Source organism: Labrus mixtus, chromosome 20 (assembly GCF_963584025.1).
Source record: "Labrus mixtus chromosome 20, fLabMix1.1, whole genome shotgun sequence".
Classification (NCBI taxonomy): domain Eukaryota; kingdom Metazoa; phylum Chordata; class Actinopteri; order Labriformes; family Labridae; genus Labrus; species Labrus mixtus.
The window spans coordinates 21,216,248-21,238,698 of record NC_083631.1 but is presented as its reverse complement, the minus strand read 5'-3'; the positions used below and the strand labels follow the sequence as shown (position 1 = coordinate 21,238,698).

The 22,451-nt window shown below is 41.6% G+C and overlaps 1 protein-coding gene across 1 annotated transcript; it reads right to left on the bottom strand.

Moving 5' to 3' along the window:
• Positions 1–340: 340 nt before the first annotated feature.
• On the bottom strand, positions 341–17,373 carry hlfa (HLF transcription factor, PAR bZIP family member a). The gene is made up of 4 exons (XM_061065900.1): positions 16,985–17,373; positions 15,459–15,815; positions 5,811–6,016; positions 341–5,051 (listed from the first exon to the last, which is right to left on the bottom strand). The coding sequence occupies exons 1-4, from the start codon at positions 17,097–17,099 to the stop codon at positions 4,836–4,838; spliced, it is 894 nt and encodes a 297-aa protein (XP_060921883.1). The 5' UTR covers positions 17,100–17,373; the 3' UTR covers positions 341–4,835.
• Between the last annotated feature and the right edge of the window lie 5,078 nt (positions 17,374–22,451).

The following is a 22,451-nucleotide window of genomic DNA, read 5'->3' as shown; positions in this document are numbered from 1 at the left end:
TCTTTGCTGCTCAATCCCACTACAACTGCTTTTCACAAATCCAGTTTTTGATTTAAATGTAAAAATCTGCTTTTGTTGACGTCTTTGCTTGCTTTATCTACATTATTGTTTTCACATTCCTGATTTTATTCATCCAAAAGTGACGACCTCATCAGAGAATATATTTAAATCTGTGCCTATATTTGCATATTACCCAATATTTTACATATACCTTTTCAGTGTAGACGTATTTTTGTTGATGTCCAAAGCAGCTTGAGAAATCTTTATATTGTATAAATTCTTATTTGAAATAAAAAAAAACCCTTCTTCATGGATGAGCAGAGAAAGACGACACGGCAGATAAGAATTGGGATTTTATTAGACACTACAAATTACAGAGAGACGGAGAGGCTGAGGACTGAACAGCACAAATAAATGTAATGTAATCCATTCCGTGACAAACAGGAAATACACCTTTCTGTTGTGTTTTCTTTTTCTTTTTTTTTTACACTCTGAAACAGTCCGCTGGTGTTGCCATGAATACAATGGTTACAAGTCTGTTGCAATGTCCAAAATAAGAAATGAAAGAAGTCGTCCATGTGTGTGTGTGTGTGTGTGTGTGTGTGTGTGTGTTGATTTTTGATGCACTAAGAAGCCCTTCAGTGCAGATCTGAAGCGAACTGATTGGAGATGAGAGGCTTACATTGCTGAGAGACCGGGGAACAGTCAGTGTATTCAAGGCACTGGAATAGACTCCGAATTATGGTTTACGTTTCCGGGTGAGGTAGTGAAATCACTCGACAGTGAGGTAATTTTGGGATACGCGTGGATTGATTATTGGCTTTTTCCTATAAACGTATAAGTTTCATAAAAACGATGCTCCGTACGGGCATCTCTCCAGTCTTCACTCTCTCCTCTACAAACCCTGTTCACACTCGAGCGCATCTGTGCAGAAAGGATGCAGAGAGGAAACACCCTCTAAAGCGCAAAAAAACACAAATAAAAGATTAGAAAATAACTGTTTTAACATCACACATACAACTTTGGATCACGTAAATCAACCAGACCTGGACTGGGATCTGACTAACTCGTCCGTTTTGCTGTTTTAATGGGCTGATAGTGGGTTTTTTCCCCCCGATTTTTAGGTATTTTTTAATTTTATTTTTGTAGTTTTCTACCCAGTTTTAACCTCTGTACCTCCCTGAAAAGAAAAAAACACTAATGCCTTCAATTTAGAAGATCTCGACACAGATGTATGGAAGTCAAGAGTTGCCCATTTCAAGTAAACGATGTGTTAAATTTAAGTTTAATGTAACGTTTGTTGGCACTCCATGCATGTCAAAAATAAGATTAAAAGTTAGCATGATAGCTTAAAATTGTATCGTCACTGCAACAATGTCAAATTATTTTTTTTTAAATCTGCTAGAAGTATATAAATAAATTGCAAACTGGGCTTTAAAAATCTATCTTTTTCATTTTAGCTTAGCAAGTATGATGCAAATTTTTTAAAATTTAGTTAGCTAATTTTTTAAAAAGAAGCTAGCTCTTTTATAACCAATTGAAATACACCTCAATGAACCGACAAAGTAACTGAGAGAAATGAGCTCCCATTGGTGGTTTTTATCTGTAAAAAAGTGAAGAAAAAAAACTGCCTAGTGATTAAAAGGATCGGTATTGGACCATTTTTGCAAAGCGTTAGATGAAATAGATCAACACCATTGGTTTGGAATGTGTCCCATAACTACAAAACAAAACTTTAATTGAGAATTCAAAGTTTAGAGAGTTTTTTTGACGACAGTTATAAGAGAAAATAAACACCACTCATGAACTGTTTTCTCAATGTGAAGCTACACCTAGCAGCAGGTTAGCCAAGTTATGCTAAGCTAAGCTAAACTGCTACAAGTAACTTCATTTTTGAAGAAAAAAAAAATATGACTGGTTTGAGTTTTCTTAAATCTGTCCGCAAAAACCAACATCCAAAACAGTCAAAATATTTTAAAACTTAACGATTTGATTTTTATTTTGGCAGCTCTCGACTTCCGTACTTTTCAGAAACGTCAATATCAGCCCACAAAAACATTCATCTGTCACATCCTAGTCTTATCCTCTTTGACAAAAAGCTTTGCAACATTCACCTCTATACGACAACACCGCTAACATTCAGGAGGGGGTCGTAAGGTGTGTGTAGGGGGGTAGGGGGGGGACTGTGGAGTCCACAGTAAGCTTTAATTTTCAGAAAGATAAAAACAAAGCTTCCCAGTGTCCATCACTCAGGCTCAGGGAGACGCTACAACTGCATTTAAGGAACCAAATCACACAAAGGGCGGCAGCGGCAGCAGCAGCAAGAGTAACCAGCTATAGATTTCCCTTCCTTCATCGTAACTTCATCCCAGAAAGAAACAAGACTTGAACAAGCTGCGCGGCTACAAAAAAAAAAAGCCTTCAAAATATTTAGAATTTTAGACGCTCAAAGAAAAGAAAATTAACGAGATGAAAGTTTGATTCTCTAGTCTGGTTTTTTTTAGTCAATGGGGGGAAAAAAGGGGGGTCGATAACATTACATTCTCTCTATTGGACTTCTGCATTTTCAGCATCTGCTTCCTTTTAGAGTTCAATGGGGGTTTTCATGACATGGCAGAAGAATGATGAGAGTAGTGATCATGGTTATAATAGTAAGAATAATAATGCCCAGGAGGTTTGGGTGCCGCTGAATAGCCACAAATCTCTGTAAAACGACCACATGTTCCTAGCTAATATAGAATATCAAAATACCACTATATGCATTTGTCTTTGAGTTATATACTTGTATTCTTTAATAATATTCTGGATCTGTTGTGCCTTTAAAATACATAGTTCAGTAATGTATAGGAAAAATACTGTACAAAAACAACAACTTATAGAGTTGGTTTATATAAACATATCTCTTGTAACCAATATATCATCTCTGCGGTGAATCGTTTTGGTCTGCAGTAAACAAATTGATTGGGTTAACCACAGTATTGGACAACACCATCCAACTTTAGTTTTTTTTTTTTGTTGTGTCAACATCTTTTACATTCATACAGCCATCTTTCAAAGAAGAGGGCGGACATAGAGCTACGATGAGAGACTACAGACATCTGTATTGATTACTCCAAAATAAAAACACTCATATTAAAATCATGCTAAAGTGAAACGGAAGCGAGAAAAATAATTATCAACAACTTTTTGCAAAATAAAAAGAAGATTTAGCGAATAAAAGCGTTTTCATTCTGTGAAAGAAAATAATCATGCGTAAATCTGAAAACAAGGAGGAGCCTAAACGACAATGTCAAGAGTAGTATTAATGCTAACAATTATATCAACAGAATACACATATATATATATATATAAAAAAAAAAAAAAAACAATCTTCCATCTGAGAAATAAAAGGTAGATAAATATGAGGAAATTTTGAGTGAGGATCAGCGGATCAGATTGTGAGACACGCATTAGTGCAGAGGTTAACTAAGGGTTAACTTAGTCAACGAAGGTGAGATATAAAATGAGAGGAGGGGCTGGGATCAGGAGGGGGTGAGAAACCTGTAAGGTAGTCATGTTAGTTTACGTCTGGACAAGGATTATTATTGCTCAGTGTCCGGGTGGTGAAGGAAAAAAAAACAAAAAAAACAAAAAAACAGCTAAATGTTCACCACGACTGCACACGATAAAAAAAAAAAAAAAAAAAAAGAGACATCAGGAGTTAACAGCTCAGTCTGGAGATGTGAAAGGAGGATTCATGTGGTGTGTTCAGAGCAAAATGAGCAAATGACATGGGTTGTAAGATCAGCATTGTAGATTCTGCTGACTTCCCGACAACGATCAAACCAAACTTCATTTTAAAAAACGAGCGTTTAAAGTTATTTGACATAAACATGCAAACTAATCTGAGAGAGCATGATATTCAGCTCGTTTCTAAATCTGCAACATGATTTGGGTCTTTCGGCTTCCTTTCGAAAACTGCGATTTCACACAGCTGCAGAACGGCACATTACAGCAGACCTGCGGGATACACAGAAACTGCCGCTCACATCAGAGGTGGGCGTGGCCGTTCTGCAGCTGGACAGACAACGAGTATGCTCTGCGTCACTTTTTGGTCTGAACACTCCTTTAGAAACACTTTTAAAGGTGAAGACAACTTAAAGTAAGACGTGGATATCAAGGTAAGTGTTCAGAAAGAGTCAAACTAAAGAAGATGATTGGAGCAAAACCAAACTTCTGACAGGGATTAAAAAAAAAAAAAAAAACAAGATTTGGGAGGTCAGAATCAGGCTCTCGGACACGTCACACAATAAAACACAGAAGAAGAAGAAGAAGTAGAGAGACAGGAAACAAGTTTTCAGTCCTGATCTCACGTATAAAATCGGTATGAAAGTGAACAACAAACAGCATGGCATCGTTTCTCAAAAGTGGAAGGTAGAGCGGGCGGGCAGTGGGGGGGGGACTCAGCTGGTGGGTTGGCTCATCTCCTCACAGTACATTAAAGTGGGAAGTATGCATGTGTAAATACATATATTTATCTATGTATATATATATTTATATTAAGTCGAACAATGTGTACAGAAAATCAAAGGAGGAACAGACAAATCGAAGCTTATGAGAGAAGTCAAAATGACAGTTATAATACCAGAATCATACAGATGTGTGAAGGCTGAGGGGGGGGGGGGGGAGGACAGGGGCAGTGCCACAAAAAGAGACACATTGTCCTTGAAACTCAAGGGATGACAGGTCGCAGGGGACAGAGTAGTAGGTGTGGGCTGGTGCATGGGTTTTTTTTTTTTTTGTTGGGGGAGATAAGAAAAGGGGAGCGGGGGGGGGGGGGGGGGGGGGGGGGGGGCTCACAGGGGCCCATGCCGGGCCTCGTATTTAGCCACAATGTTCTTGCAGCGGCCCAGCTCCTTCCTCATGTCCGCTACCTCCATGCGGAGTGCGGCGTTCTCCTTCTCCAGGAAGCCGGCGCGGATGGCGATCTGGTTCTCCTTCAGCCGCCGGGCGTCCCGTGACCTCTTGGCCGCCACGTTGTTCTTTCTGCGCCGGGCCCAGTACCTGTCGTCCTGAAGGAGCGGGGGAAAAAAAAAACGTTAACACAAAATACGATTTCTTTGTTTGACTTCTGTGAATCTGAAAAACCTCTTGATGGAGGGAGTGAGCTAGTCGAGGAAATGTTGCAGTAGAAACACACAGACTCTTTATATCTGAGACCCCGTGTCCACCTAGCCCGTTTTTTTCTGAGCGCCAGCGTCTTTTTTTAAAATTGTTTTCAATGAGAAGAGTTTGCAGAGAACTTTTCAGAAAGGTGCTGTTGATATCACCGGCGCTCTTTTCCAAAGATATTCCCCATATTTTTGCAGTCTTGTACCCCGACCTCTTTGCTCCGTGTCTGATCAGGAAATAAACCATCTCAGATAAAAAAACATGCAGTAAAAAGTAACGGAGCAGTGTCGGTCATGCAGCGACCGTTATCAACAAGGTTATTGAAAATGTTTAATTAAGACACAACAGCTTCATCCTTTGGTTTTAAATACAATATTTAATAACGTCCCCCCCCCCCAGATACTTCTCTTTATTTCTCTCTCCATTTCGCTGGACTATTTTTAACTTTTTTAATAAGCTCGCCGTGTTTGAGCACGCAGCTTTCAGTCCTCGGTCTTCCTCCCCTCGGGGTCTTACAGGCCCTCAGACCTGCCTACATAACGACCCACCCCAAATATTTAAACCAAAACAGCAGATCTAATCTCATATCACCAGCTCAGGCAGAGAGAGAGAGAGAGAGAGAGAGAGAGAGAGAGAGAGAGAGAGAGAGAGGTGGTCACCTTCAGGTCCTCGGGGATGAACACCTTGCGGGCCTTCTTGATCATCGGCTGAGGCTTCAGCTCCTCGGCGGAGAATTTGCGTTTCCTGGGGTCGAACATCTCCTGGCCGGGCACGCTGGACAGAGCCAGGTCTGCGGGGTCTGGGTCGTAGGTGATGGGAACCTGGATGGACTCTGGGTCGATGGGGCTGGGGGTGTCCCGAGATGCTATAAGAATAAAGACAAAAAAAAACACATTAGTTTCTAGCAGGAACAGAAAGATATGGTGTAAAGATGTGATGATATATGAGAGAGGGGAGGCTCAGGAGGACGGGGAACCTAAAGCCCCTCCTCCTAGTTTGACTCTTATGAAAGTGGAGATCCATTATTGATTACGTAATGTCGGGATCTTTTCGGTGAAGCTCTTGCAGCCTGGTAGGAGGGCACAGAAGAAGCCATCTGAGGACAGGCTCTGAGTAGGAGGGGGGAGGGGGGCGCTGAATGCTCACAAGTTTGTGTTCTGTCGCTGATCCATTAAGAAATGTCAAGCTGTGACATGAGACCGAGCGTGGGTGCAGATTTGAAGCAAGGTGACAAGTCTTCTGGAAGAAGAACTTCCGACCAGCAGGGGGTGCTGTTACACAAGTTTAAAAATAAAATACAGCTGAACATGCCCAGGAGTCTTTTCATAACCTTCTTTATCTTAAAGGGGCATTCAGGGATACTTGAATGTACTACAAACAGTAAAATCTACATGTTAGTGCGGCCAGGTTATCTGTTTAGGCCAATCAAAGTCGTCCATACAAAGTTGTTTTTTTTTGTCACTGACAGGCTCAGAAAGTCTCCTCCAGTGATGGACAATTTTGGCTCTAAAGTAAGAAACCTTTTCAAACCAGAAACAGCCGTTACATAACTCTTTTCAAAGCCGCCAAACTCCATTGACCAAAAAAAAAGCTATTTTACCTCGCAGAACCGAGGAGCTGCTGGTTAACCTATGACTCAATATGTCAGTTTGTGTGTGTTACTGTGTGACTTTGGTGTTTTAAAAGTCAAATCAGATCCAAACGAGTTACAGTGTAGCAACAAAAAAAAAAAAAACACAAAGAGCCGAGGCGATGAGTGCTGCAAGCTTCAATCGCTGTTTTTGTCAATGCAGTCTGGTGGCGTTGTGGAGAGCGGTGAAGCGGCTCTTCCTGGATTAAAAAAACAACTTAGTCTTTACCAATGAAGGTCTATCTCTGTAGGAATCCAATCCTGTCATGTTGTCAGACACTAAAAACATGAATCTGAGTCTATCAGGGGCAAAAACAAGAACTTTTACTAGATGTATATTTACCGTTCAGAATTATGTTCGGGTTCCAAAATATGTTAAAAATGATCTTTGTTGAAAAACACAATAATCCCCCCTTTCCAGAAAAATAAACATCTTTTTAGTATGACCTCTTCCAGCCAGCAGGTGGCGCTATCAGCCAAGCTTTGCAACATCAGGCGGGGACTTCGTTTCACATTCAGCCTCATCTGAGACTATCAGCTATCAGCAGCTCCTGTCTGCTGATCTCAAACCACATTTTGTCTTGAGATGACCTGCATGCTTTCATGTCTGCACGCCTGTTGTGCAAAAGCGTCACCCATTGATCTGAAGCTGCAGGAGCCGAGCACTGCAGGGTCAATCAGATCAGTAGTCGCCCCTAACAGATTTACTTCTACGTGATTTATTGCATTCACTTGTTTCCTCACACTAACCACACCTGCATTCCCCGATGCTCGACACTCGAAAGCTGAACCAGCAACGACTTGGCACACAACAGAGAGCTGAGAGTGCGGCAGGCTTTTTCATTAGCCGCTGATGTTCTGGCAGCTCGTACATCATGACCTACATTTCTGTACTCGCGAGTCTGACGTGACAGGCAGTCGATGCCGGCGACCTTCAGTTGCATCGTGAGCGTGCTCAGACTGATTTTCTGGAGGTTTGAGATCGTGACCAAAATCTGTGTACAAAACCAAGAAACAAAACAGGAAATGTGCACATCAGCAGAAAGTGTACCACCCAGAGGAAGCAACGGGCTGCTTCATGACAACAAACATGAGAAACACAGCCGAGGCTGCTTCACAACAAGGGAAATACAGACTCCTCGTTTTAATCAACAAAAAAGTATGCAGAACTGTTGAGAACGGCTCGTTAACACCTCGTAAAGCTGAGCTGAATGTATAAAATCTCCCTCAGACAGATGTTTCAGATACAGAACAAGCCTCCAGCAGATGTTGATGTTGCTTCACAAAAATCGGGCGGGGTGAGGTGTGAAACGTTTCGACCCCGTATCAAACACACATTTTATTTTAAGAAACGAAAATGTGTTCCTACAAAAAAACGTGTTTCATTAAAGAACTTTTCCTTTTTGTTTAAATTAGAAGCCGATAAGTGTCAGAGAGTTAGAGGGAATTCATCTTTTATAATGTTGTTCTCGGCATAAGCTGTTTTTTCTATCCCTGCATACCTGAAAAAAATACTTCACAGGCCGATATCGGCTCTTTAATGTTACATTTTTCAGATAAATGCCGAGCTGTAATTGATTTTTCCTTAAACAGGTTTAAGCCAAAACACGTCAAAAAGTGAGAAAAACTTTTAAAAGTTTCATTTTCTGAACTTAACAAGACTAAAAAACATGTGTTCTCTCGTCAAAGCTAACTGTTGCATTAATGCAAACAATCAGAATTGCCTAGTTATCGCAAAATTTGTGCAGATTTTTTGAATTGTTGCTACTTTGACCAGGTCACCAGTGAAAAAAAGCTTTTATTTTGAAAGGGTCTTTTCTGGGGAAATTGAAGAAAAATAAAATAAACGTGACTGTGACACTCCCTGTTTTGGCTCTGGCAGATCTTATTTTATGATGTTTTGTGTTATTCTGATCATTGTTGGAAAAAGGGAATAAATAAAAAATCCTTTATTTTTTTATGATCCATGAATCCCATTGTTTGTTTTCCCACTATGAACAATATTTGTAGTCGTTTTTTTTCCTCTAAAATGTCATTAAATATTGGAAACTAATAGTTAAGAGGGCGATGACCGGTTGCTCAATGAGCTCGAAGAAGATGAAAAAACAGGGGAACATGTGAAAGTCACAAAAGGGGGGGGGGGGGGGGGGGGGGGTTAGCCGGGCACTCCCAGCATGACAAATGTAAAAATGAGGAAGGAAATACTTCAAAGACCTTCATCATAATGGATCATTTAAAAAGGCAATATGTTTGGACCATAGAGCCAATTTAGAGAGTGTAGAGGAGTTTGACTGCACATTTCTGGTCAAAGCAAGACAAGACGCCTAAGACTGATTCATTATTACTATCATCAGTATCATATCCCAGTTTTAATGTCTGGTATTGTGACGACCCGAGTTCCATCTTTTTATAGAATTCAGCCTGCAATAATTAGTCATTTTTAACTTCATCATCAGCTGAGAACGACAAAGAACAGCAGCACATCCTCACACCCAGAGAGCTGAAACCTGCAAAACAAATCACAGCCACCAATAAAAGACCATCAAAATATTGGATTTTATGTTTTCCAATGGATCCCCGATAATGCAGCGAGATTCTTTCCCAGCCCTGCACACAAGCTCTCTTCAAACAAAAGCTCTCAGATCTCATGATTCCGCACGCACGCACGCACGTACGCACGCACGCACGCCGTGATTGTAAAGCTAATCCATCCCTGCATAAGCTAAGACGCACACATTTACCTTAACCTCGCACCATTCAGAAAAGAGAGCACGGCCAGACAGAAAGCTCCTTACTGACTAAAACTAAACGCTCTGTCGTAGACAATCCCTCAGGCCTGGACTCAAACCTGCAAATAGCTCACCTTGCCCTAATCACCTCCACGGGCCGTTCTGTTCTCTGAATTAGCGCCGCGGTCACAGGCTAAAAGCAGACGCACAAGCCCCGTTCATTGATCTGTAACGTCCACAAATAACGACTTTATTTATTTGAGTCCTTATTGTGAGGAAATAGTCGTTTACCGCCCGACCTGAAGAGGAAATCTTAAAATGAACAAAGCAGGAAAAGTCAGACCCTGAAGTCAGAGCTGGTCGAACAAACACGGTCAAACACCTGTTGAACTTGTTTTTTTTTTTTATTTGATGTCAAAGGGTTCATCTGGTGACTCACACACCTGGCTGCAGGTCTCTGTCACGCTATCTGATCATATCAAGAGTGTGTGTGCGAGTGTTATCATGTGGCCGAGCAGCTGAACTCTGACCTGGGTGTAACAACAACGACGACGACGACGACGACGACGACGACGACGACGACGACGACGAGCACTTCTTCATGTGAAAGGCCGAGCTCTCAGGCTGAAGGAAAAACTGATTTTTTTTGTCGAATTATCTTCAAAATCTTATCTCCGTTCTTACAAGACTGACTGCAACTGGTTCATATGACAACACGGTGACAAAAACACCAGAAGAAGACATCACGAGCACAAGATTCAACAGCGTGTGTATCAATCCGCAGCTGAAAATAGTCCCCGAACAAATTCATCTTTTCCCCCTGTTTTGATTCCTGTTTGTTAAAAACCATAAAGCCCAAATGTTTGTGGAAATAACTGAGCCAATTTCTTTTACTGTATCTTATTTTGAAAATCCTGTGCAAATGTACCTAAAATAAAGACAGTTAACAGCCCAAGCACTCTTTCTTTTTGCAACAGTGGAATGAGGTGTTTCTTCATCATTCAATTTTTCTTCAATATTAAGTTACTCAGCACTACAATTGATTTATTGATGAAACCCCCCGAAGAACTGACTGCTGCTTCAGTGATTAACAAGTCAGGAGGACTTTGTTCCTCCAGATCATGCAGGACATGCTGATCCTGTCCCCAAGGCGTCCCACATGACGGGACATCTGAGAGGACAGCTGAGCGCCAAACTAGAGTGGCGGCTACTACAACAAAAAGGGAAAAATTCTAATAATTCAGTGTGTGTGATCGAGGAGGATTTCTGCCTCTGATACTCTGAATGATTCCTAACATGTTAAAGTCATATTTAGCTCCTTGAATGTGCTGATTAGCTTCCCACCCGGGGGGGGCCTCTTTTCCTTTACTTACACGCTGGAATGCACCACAACAACACACCCTCTGACACCCTCCTCCTCCTCCCTCCTGCATCTGATTTCCCCTTTGGACTCACACAAGGGTCCTTCTCCTGAACTTACGCGGGGCCCTTAACGTCTGCAGGTGGAGAGAACGCAGACGCGTCCTGCTCGTTTGTTAGACTAGGTTGCCATAACAGCGCTATCGCTGCTGTGATGGTCGTTAGCAGCGGGGAGCAGGCACAAAGGGGATCGCGGGTTGTTTTGGGTTTTTGTTGTTGGTGGAGCGGCTGGTTAGACGAGAGCGAGACTCGCCAAGCTGGAACAACACTGGCCCGCACGTGACAAAAGCACACCAGAGCACATGTGATCTCTACAGGGTACAGCCTGTGCCTTGGCTCCGAGTCCGGGGCTGTGTCGGAGCCAGGCTCGGACGGGGAGGGAGGGAGGGAGGAAGACCGGACGGAGGAGAAGAGAGTGCAGAGAGCGGGGAGGGAGGGGGTGAAAAAGGGAGAGTGAGGGGAGAGAGAGGAGTGTTCATGCCGTGACAAGCTCCTGTTTGCAGCTCAGCGCTGCACACGGCGCCCGCATGTGTCTGTCACATGGCCCCGGCACACTGCAGGAAACCCCAGCCGCGTTCACGTGAGAGGTAATGTGAAAGGCACAGACAAGAGAGAGACGGACCCAAACACAGAACACACACACACACACACACACGCACACAGGAATAAAGTGTACCGTACAGACGCATCTGTTTATCTCTGACTGCTGTGTTCTCACATCGCAGCTTAAAGCCTCTCAGCCTCGTCTGCACATCCCTGACTTAGGCTGCAGGACGTTTCAAAGCGGACACGGGAGACCTTTTGTAAAATATCGCGTTACATTCAGGGACATGTGGGATTTATTTACAGGCGAACACATGAAATAACGAGCAATTAAAACGTGATGCACTCATTTTCCTTTCCTTTATTTTTTTATAAAAAAAAGTGCTTCCTGAGAATCTGCTCCAACATCAAAATGATTCAAAGTTAAGTTCTACAAACTCTCCGAGACGGGTTTTCTCCGTCTGTGTGGCTGATTGCTGCGTTTCTGACGAGGTGTTTATGGGTATATCTTTCTCTGTTGTTTCGCCGTTTACAGACTAAACAGTTTCTAATTGAATCCAAAACAACGGCGGACGTTTTTTTGGCTCTCGGTAGAACTTTTCATTCCTGCAGGACGGAAAAAAGGAAAACGAGGCTAAAACAACGGTGTCAGCTCAGTGTGACTCTGCATACCTTTCTACTTCCTTAAACCGTTAATACGGCAGTGAGAAAATATTAATGCACTTACACACACACACACACACACACACACACGTCGACATACTGGGCTTAGTGCACATTTTTTGACTTCAGCAAATATTTGATGTAAGACCTGAATTTTAAAATCACTAGAATAAGGAAATACTTTGAAACAGAAAGAAGTGCCCCGAAGTTTAAAGATAAAAACTAAAGCAGAGCACACTTTAATGATTGCATTTAAAAGTAAACATGTTATATCGTCTGTGTCTTCTTCTGAAGCTTCAATATACTGTACTGCATAAAATATCACAATATATTTCACTTTGCTGTAATGAAACCTCTGACTCCAGACTCCTGCACAAACACAGCCGGCTTTATTTGACGAGTGATTACCGAGGTGTGCGGATCTTGTTTTGCTTCTCTTTACCTGTTCATGTTTATTTTTTTTTAATTCAGCCCCCACTGAGGGATGTGTGTGCGTCTTTTTGGATTTTTCACCAGTGATTACTCTAAAAATCCAGAATATATATATATATAAAGTCACACCAGTGTTTTACAAAGAGGTATAGGTAAGATTTAAAGTCACTTACTGATCGATCTGAAAGTCTTTAAAGTGAGACTTCTCTGCTGAGAATGTTTTGAAGTGCCCAATGAGCTTTTCTTGATAGGTAACGTTTCTATTCATGAGGTTCATTACTGCTCTGATGTCGTTTCATGCTCATGTTTTTCACTCTGCCTGATTTGACCCGTTTGATTTTATTCTTTTACTCCCAAATTGCAGCCCTTTGAGATTTGACTCAAATTAGAGATGGGGGGGGGGGGGGGGAGAAATGATTTATGGAGAAGAATCGAGATTCTTATCTTCTGAGATTTTAAATAGATTCATAACTTCCAAAACTCGATATTTTTGTGCCAATGCTAGCTCTTTATTAACTGAGTAGAATACCAAATGGAGCAGCAAGAAATTCAGCCAGTCCCACAGATGACTGGAGTAGATCCTGAACTTTGGACTTTGAATCATGAATCCAGAATCGTTTTGAATCGTGACCCCAAGAGTGGAAATCGAATCGAATGGTGAGACACACAGCCCTACTTCAAATGTAAAGTGTGTCATAAATAAAATGTCTTACTATAATTATTAGAACCGACAGTTACAGGAAAGAAGTTTAAACGTGTCTATATCGTATCGTGGAGGATAAAAACTCTTCATGCATTTAAATCGTTTGAAACTGAAAAATGAATCCATTGAAAGTGAACAAATCATTTTCAGGCTGACTCTTCGCTCGCTGTAAGTTCATATTTTCTGTTTTTCTTTTTGTCCTTTTTGAATGTGAAACGTGGAAGCCTTTGAACGGCTGGTTTGACACAAGCAGCACTTTAACGACGGTCGTTGATAATGTGATGAACTTTTCTCACTGTTAGTTGATTATAACTGGATTAAAAACAACCCGCAGTGATTGGAAATAATTGTTTCTAGCAGCCTTGAAACTCTAGATTTTAAAATGTCTAAACCAAAAATCATCACCTGATATTCAAATATTTCAAATTATTCATGAAATTATTGATCTGATTTCTAAACCTCTCTTTATGTCTCTTTTTCAAATGTTAAATGACTTCATTTATTTAGGTTTTCTGACCCGGGCTGTCGGCTGGTTACCGATCACTGATATAATGAAGCTCTATTGTAAACAACAACAACAACAACAACAACAACAACAACACTGGCTGTCACGCGATGCCTTCACCACATCGCAGTGAGGTTTGTTTTCCAAACCTCATCAAGGTTTTTTTTTCTTCCTCACCTTCAAAACTAAAAGAGACACAACACGCTGACAGGAAGTGTTATTGTGGTGGCGGCGCACCAGCTGCGGAGGTCAAACGCGTTACGCCGACATCTTGGCACAAACAGTGCCAACATTGCTCTTGACTTTTTGGTTTGACTTTTTGGTACTTTCTGAGACGGCCTGGATGGTTTCAGCTTTAAAAAGAAGAAGAAACAAAAAGCGCGCACGGGGCTGGACGAGTTTCATGACAAACAACCGAAATGAGGAGGGAAAATGTTGTTGATCCGTGTTTGTCTGTTTTAATGAAAGGGTGTCAGAGGCAGGAAACCTATCAGACCTTTGTATTCTGAATTTAGTCATTAAGATATTTGAGTATTTGGTCCATTAACACACTCTTTAAGAACTTCTCAGTGGAACAACATGTGCTGCTTTTTCATCAGGACCCACGTCTACAGCGTTTACAGGTAACACACACACAATCAGTTTGGGATTCAAACACTTAACGCGGGGTCGTGCCGGCTCTGTTTATGTTTACAGTGAAGGTCGGCACTTTTCAAAATGATTCAAATAGTTCTGCCGTCTGCTGAATTGAAAACCCAAACAGAGTCTGGCAGCAGCTTAGCAAACTCCGTCGTCACACAGTTTAACACTCCAGTCAAAATACCAACGGCCTACTTAATGTCCGCTTGTTATCATAACATGATTTTCAGCCTCTGATAAATCCACACACACACGACTGCAGAAGTACTGAAATCACAGGTTCACTTAAAGAAAAGGAGAGTGTGTGTGTGTGTGTGTGACCTTTTCAGATTCATATCTCAGCTTTTTTTAATATTTCACTGACTCCATGTAGATACTCTTCTCGGTCTTAAGAGCCAAAAACATCTCAGGCAATGCGCTGAAATTCATCAAAAATTAATCTCATTAAGTCTACACTGCGGGACAAAGAGTAAACCAAGTTCAAGCTGGATATACTAATTTATGAATCACAAACGGAATTACACAAGCTGTAATTTTTTTTTTTAATCACTAATCCGCCAAAAAGCTGCAGGGGGGAACTTAAGGGAATGAAATCGAAAGCAACACATGAGACTTACAGGAGGAGAAAAATCAAAACTCTAATCCACTTTTGTAAACACAGCACAAAGAAAAGGGGGGGGGGGTTCAGTAAACATGAGTCATGGCTTTATAAATTAGACCGTTCTGCTTCTGTGGCCTGTTTGAGCTGTACTCTGGGAGTCTAAAGTCCGCTTCATGGCTGTAAATCAGGGATCAAGTACGTCAGCGTGGCTCTTACCTGTCCTCAAAAGCTAAAGCAACAGGATACTAAATGAGAAACACAGCAGCTTGTTCTCTATTATTAGTCAGACAAAAGGGAAGTGTGTGTGTGTGTGTGTTTGTGCGACAGGTGAGCTAAAGGCCGCACAGCCCTCTTGAGCCTCCCCTGACATCAATGAGGTGTTAACAAGTGTGAATCCACGTGCGCAGGTGTGCACATCAGGCTCCGCTGCATGTGATTCCTACCTGCTGTGGTGGGGCTGTGAAGGCAGGGCTGAGGTGCCATGCCTGTGTGAACTGAGGTGGTGGCGCGACTGCTCAAGTCCACCACCGTGGGTGTGGTGGGGGTAGGCGGGGCGGACGCCGGGGCCTGCGCCGCCGCCTGAGGCGCCTGTGGGGTTTGGTCTCTCTGGGCTGTGTTTGCAGGGATGCCGTTTTCCGACAGGAACTCCTCCAGGTCCATGTACTCCAGCTGGAAATTGTCCCCGTCGTAGGACAGGGTCTTGTCCCACAGGGTGGGCCCAAGGAAGGCCGACTGCGGGTGGTTGGCTGCCGTGCCCTCATCGTCCAGCTTCTTCTCTTTCTCCTTGTCCTTCCCTAATCCTGAAAATGTTTGCACACAGTTATTTCATTGTCTTACAGCAGAGGAAAATCACGGGTCGCTGCATGGGGTATAAATAGACAGTTGCCCGGGGTTTATCTTAATGAGTCAGTTAATCAATTTCATCGAAGGAAAAAAAGTAAGACCAAAGGTACATTCAGAAGTTTGTTTTAGGGTTCCCTTTGAGGAAGATTCATGCTGACGAAAAAAATCACTCAAAGGCAATCTGTGAGGTCACAGCATGGTCATATCAGACCCTTAAAACAATCACTGGCATGTTTTAGCGTAATCATTTGAAGATAAAGGCATTTTGATTGTTTTTTTTTTTTTTTTAAATCTTCTTTTTAGTTTTTGCAGGAAAAGTTTTAACATACAAGGTTCTGTTTTTTCTCTGGAAACGAGCTCATTGTTTGAAAGGTTGACACAGGGACATGCCTTGACAAAGTCCATTAGTACAATGGTGGACGCAGAGTTGATAACTATTTTAAACCCTGGGCAAACCAACACAAAATATTTGTTAAACTTAAATGTGATTTTTTTTTGTATTATTCGAGTGAGATAACCCTTAACAAAGAAGAACATCTTCATTTTTTCTATGATAGTTTAATTACTAACCAATACATTCAACTAAACAAACAGGGATTAATGCAAACATACACAGTAGTTACAAAGCAGCAAATGCGCCCTCTATCGACAGGTGGTGGTACCACTATTATAATCCCACTGAAGCCTTGAGGGTTTAAAGGTTAAAAACTCACCTCCAAGCTAAAACAACGCAAGCATAAGAATAAACAGTTCCGAATTGTGCAATACGTGAGACAATTATTATCCTGTAAGGCTAATTGGCATGTCAGCTGGAGCAGAAGTTCGAGTCAACCTGTCAGTCTACTAAAATAAAACCAAGACAACCATCGTTTCATTTTAAGTATCTCAATAGAACACTCAAATTATACGACTTCGTTATTATTAACGACAAAGATCGTAAAACATTAACATGCGTCACTACGGAGGAACTGTGTCCTTCACTGTGTTTCATCTGTCAAAACCATGGATGTTTACTGGATGATAAAAAGCCAGCGGAGAAATACTTTAGACAGGGGAGGCAAAAGCCGATTCAGTATACTTGCAAATCAAGATTTAACTTCTTTTTTTCTTTTTCTTTTAAACGTACCTTCATCGTGGTGGAAAGGCAGCTTCAGTGGATTTTCCAGCAGGGATTTCAGCACGCCATGGGTCGGCGGCAGGAAAGTTGGGTTTAGTGGAAGAGGTCTGGCCATTTTCTCCATACGTCTTGAAGGGCAACTAGAGAATAAAAACTCGCACAGACGAGACTAAATTTTCCCCCCTGAAAAGGACGCGACCAAACTCGGTGACCGGCCCGCAGAGATCCTCGCAGACGGTGTAAAAACGACGCCGGGGCTCGGAGGGAGAAGACGGGAGACCGCGCAGCAGCAGGACAGTGAGCGGCTGGCTGTCTGTCGTCGAGGCTGACTGGCAAATAGCTCCCGGAGAAAGAGGAGGAGGGAGGGGGGAGCCGAGCTCTGACACTACACTTCTCCATCCATGTGCGGAGACCGGCGGAGACGGACGCCGGTGACGTCAAAGCCCCGAGAGGGCGGGAACACTTACAACGTGGCGTTCACTTACCGTTGGAAAATACAATTCTATAGCTTTGTACGAACGGCGATTTGAAACATGCTGCCTTCAGGGGTAGTTGGACATTTTTTTTCTTCAAGTACTCAAGGCATCCAAATTAATATTTGAAAATGTGCTCCCTTTAGGAAGTTTTACACAAAGTTTATCCTTGGACTTTATTTCTTTTTTGCAGAAAAAACTTCTCAAATCGATCCTCTTCAGATTTTAGTTTCTCTTCATATTATGGCATCATTTTACATCATTATATATTAGCTTGTTTGAAATGAAATGAACCACAACAAACCAAGGGATGGGGTCTGGGGAGGGTATAGTCCCAAGGGGCCCACAGTTCACGACGGCCCTTTGCCCTCTTAGCAGGTCAATACGGCAATGGTGTAAAGTAACTATAGGGCTGAATGTTGACTTACAGTAGCATGCATTCATTCATTCAGCAGACCTTACCCAGAAAAAAGCAATTCTATAGTTGCTTTTTCAAATATGCATGGATAATTAATACAAACAAATCCCAGCCGAAATGTTTCAGAATATGTGATAAGCACTTTTCACTGTAGATTTTGTGGTTTAACATCATGTTACAAATGTCACACTGACTGAGCTTGCTAAGGGTGCATCAACAACTCTTACTAACTGTCAGCTCATGTTGTTGAGCCTTTCATTTTGATGTTTTTCAGAGCCGTAACGCCAACAAACGCTGTGATGGACAGGCCTTGTAATGGCGATTTCGTCTGGAAACGCTCTTAAATCACTTGTAATTGGACTTACCATGAGTGAATGGGAACTTTTTCAAGCCTTAATGTTTCCACGCTTGGTTAACATCTTGGTTTCCAGCTTAAAAAGATTTATATACGGGGCGTCGGTGGGCAAGCGGGCAAGTGGTTTGTGCCTGAGTCCCATGTACAGAGGTTCGAATCTGACCTGTGGCTCCTTTCCTGCATGTAATTCCCCCACTCTCTCTCTCTCCTTGATTTCTGAAGATATCCACTGTCCTGTATCTCAAATAAAGGCATAAAAAGCCCAAATATCACATTTTTAAAAGCTGAATACATGGGTGAAGTTTTAATCCTCATGTCTGTTCAGAAAGATCATAACTTCAGCTGGAAATGAAAGGAACAAAACAGAACCAAAACCTCAATACACCCTTTAAAAAAAGTTATTTAAGAAGTTTTCACTGTGCATTTTGTGACAGGTTTGCTTCCATCGAAGCTAATTTAAATAAAAAACATGTTTTCAAAATCAAATCAGTGGCTTTCTCTTTATGAAAAGCAGTGTCATGCTGAGCCAGTGACACAGTTGAGATCCCTTACTGGTGAAGTTTTTTTTTCTCCCTCAGATCACATATTAATAACCGAGCAAAAACGTCGACTTATCTCCTTTTTTTAGCACACAAAACTGCACACTTTACACATTGTTTAGGTCTTTATAACAGGCTTAAGAAATCAGCTTCTCTGGGCAGCCGCATTCAACTGTAAGTCTGGGCAATGAGGACACAATCACTGTACAGTAGACCAACATGAATCTAAACTTGACCTACTTTCAGCCAATGGGTGTTGTCAGAGTGCAATTCAATCCGTGTAGGTCGTGGCAGAAAGGAAACTCATGCTTTCCAGTGTAGTAACAGCTGAGTCATATAGTTTGAAACCCTCGCTGCACTGCGCCTGTGTGTTTGTTTTTCATGATTAGCCAGACTGTGTCAACATACTGCTTATTTTCCACACACACACACACACACACACACACACACACACACACACACGCACACACACACACACAAATCAATTCCCTCCCAAAACAGAGCTGGCAGGCTGGGAAAAAAAGTAATTGTAAGAGGAGATATATGACAAAGATCTCATGAAAGGAGGTGATTGTGCAGACGGGAACAGAATGCGACCAATCCTTTTAACTGAGACCGTCCACATGCCTATGAAAATGTCACGCCAAATCTGAACTCAGATCTTATTTTTCATGCCATGGGGCACCCCACCTGGGGGAGGGGTTACTGTCCTTTGTGATGTCACAAAGGGAAAATCTCCAAAAAGGCCTGTTTGAGCACACATTTTCTGAAAAGTGGAGCAGGTAAAAGACGGAGAGGATGGACTTCTCTTATAATTGGGGGGGTTTGTAGACAGACTAGGGGCACATATTAGTGTTCTAAAGTGGATTTTGCATAATATGTGACCAGGAGGCAGGAGAGGAAGCTGCAAGAGGAGCTCTTGTGTTGAATAGTTGAATATTGTTCTCATCAATTTTTGAAAAACTTGTCTATATCTTATGCGTCTTAATATTGCAAGCTTACCAATTAAAAAACAACAAAGGGCAATAATTAAGTACTGGATGAAGAAATTAACCCTACCCACCCTCCTTCCCCTCCCTCCCCCATTGAACTGCGCCAAAAAAAACCTCCAGGTGTTTTCAGAAAACAAGTGTTCAAGTGTTCCTTACCCCTCAGGCTTTGTCTCTGCCTCATAGTTTTCATTTTAAACAACTCTGGCCTAGATCTTTTGGTCACTCTTAAACACTTTCTGGCCCTCATTCATACAAAGACAGATTACAGATCATTAGTTTAGCTGAAAGAGTAGGTCTTAAAAATAGGTCTCCATTAAAAATCTGTTTCACCTGAGCTGCCCCTGATCAGTTTTAACCCCAAAACGCTACGATGATGCAACCTTTCCAACCTTTGTTTGTCCTCAACTTTGGAGTCAAGTCGCGTCCTTAAAACACGTAACCAAAACACACTTAACATTTGTAAATTTTTAAACAATCCACCTGAGACAAAAAGAGATATTTTTATTCTGAGGCAAGAGAAACTGAAACGCTTTAGTGAGTGCTGAGATCTGCAGTGACCTGTTTGGATGGGTCACCCAATCAGCTGCACGTAATTAACTACAACTCAAGGCGTTTTCTCCGCCTCTGTGAATTAAGTTTTTCCATGTAGTCCGAGCAGGAATTGTAAGCTTTTTTGAACTGTGAGAAACTTTGTGCAATGAAAATTTGTGACGTATGAGCCGAACAAGATGTGTGTTGTATGAAAGCGGTCAGCTGAACAGGGCAGCATGCCCCTGAATCAATACAGGCGAGTTAATCAAGGACACATAAAAAGACGATTCAAAAAGAGCCCCGTCCCTGTGAAAATGTGATTTCAGGCTGCGACAGAGAGCTACAAAGACGTGTGTGTGGAAGCAGAGGACATTACACAGTTTATAGCAGGCCTGCTGCTCAGTGTCAGGGTCAGTCTTTTTATATTTGTTGTGCTGTAAAAGATGGGCAAGTATTTTGTGAATTGTTTATGTGGATAAACAATCCTTCACAAGTGAAATAAGCGGTTATAAAAGAGGCTGTCCTTACATGATAAATGACCCTCTGGTGTCTTGTTATTTTTTTACTTCAGTGTCTGAGGAGGAAGGTTATGCAGAAAATAATCTGATGCATTTTGACTAGTCCTGTTAGTTATGCATTATTTTTCTAAAAAAAAAAGCATTAGCGTGAAGACTTGATGGGAACACTATGAGGAGAATGAGGTGGCTGGTTTTCAAACTGGCAGGAAGGAATAGGAAGATTTCTTTAGAGAAAAAAAAAAACATACATAGAAGATGGATGATGCAACCAAAACATTGTTCCCATGATGAGTAAAAAAACAAAACAAAATAGGAGGGTGCTAACGACCAGATGAGACACACATTTACATATAGGAACATGGCAATCTAATATTGTAATGAAAAATGTTTACAACTGTGGCTTTAAATTTACCCTATATGGATTGTGTCCATTTTTTAAAAATTTATTTATCCTGATAAATACAGAAAATAATCTTTAGTTGCTCATCCGTACAGCTCAAAAGTTTGTTTCCAGAAGAGAAAAATTCCAAATCCCATCCCAAGAAAACATGATTATTTCACTTGGTTTACACACAGCAGGCAGAAACACTAACAATCCTGTATCAGGAAACAGTTTAGGACTAGAACTGACCAAGCATCAGATTACTGGGCTGAGAAATTTAGCCAAAGCTGAACTGCCAAAAACTGTTGTTCCTCGAGTGACCACTAGGGGCTGGCTCCAAAAGAGAGCCAATCCCCATAGAGCTCCATATTAAAACCTGCAATTTTACAGAAGAAATAAACATGCTAACATCCTAGGAAATAAAAAAAGAAGATAATAATACAAATTTGGGTTTCTAGAGCTATTTTCTGATGAGTTTTGGGATTGTTGCTCCCCCTTTTTCTTCAAGTCTCGACATTATTTATTTGGTTATCACGGGATAACAATCCTGACTTCCCTGTGAAAACGACTTAATTGTAGCAGTTTTCTCGAGATCTCAAGACATGTACTTGTTACTGTGAGAAAATAGAGTAAAATAAAACTTATGTATGTCCACTTAGGGCGTCCATATGCCAATGGTGGGGGGAAATTACTTTTATTTTTCTGAACTCCTGTAACCCTGATAAGCGTAACCACAATATAAAGCTTACCCAAGGGAGACTAAACTGACCCCTGATGGGAGGCAAATGAAACCCCCCCCCCCGTCCTCAATCAAACACAGCAGCAGGAGCAGGTGAGTCCTCAGCTGTTTGGAAACCTTTAGAAACCTCTGTGCCAACAAGTCTCCACCTGAACAACAAAGCTAACATCACATGACGCCACACTATTTGCAGACGACAAAGAATCAGTACGGCCTGAGTCATTTCAATGAGACTGCCTTGTTAGCGTAGGAGGTGAGTTACTGTATGGCAAAGCCTTAAACAATTCATCGGTTGCTGACTAACAGAGCTGTCATTTTAGATGTGGAAAACCCACTAGGGTGTATTTATCACAGGTATAAATACCTGTTTTTAATACAATAACAGCGACAAAAATACAAGGCGACCAATATTGGGTTATTTCTTGTTTTTATGTAATTCTGAAAACGTGTAAACACCTGTACACTGTATACATTGGCACCATTCAGTGCAGAAGCCAACATTTGAAGTGCTACTAATCTTTCACTCTTG

Excerpts from the sequence above, each read along its gene's own strand:
- hlfa (XM_061065900.1), bottom strand. The coding sequence starts at position 17,099 with ATGGAGAAAATGGCCAGACCTCTTCCACTAAACCCAACTTTCCTGCCG. Across the intron at positions 15,816-16,984 it reads GCCTTTCCACCACGATGAAG|GATTAGGGAAGGACAAGGAG; the intron begins GTACGTTTAAAA and ends AAACATTTTCAG. Across the intron at positions 6,017-15,458 it reads TCACAGCCCCACCACAGCAG|CATCTCGGGACACCCCCAGC; the intron begins GTAGGAATCACA and ends TTATTCTTATAG.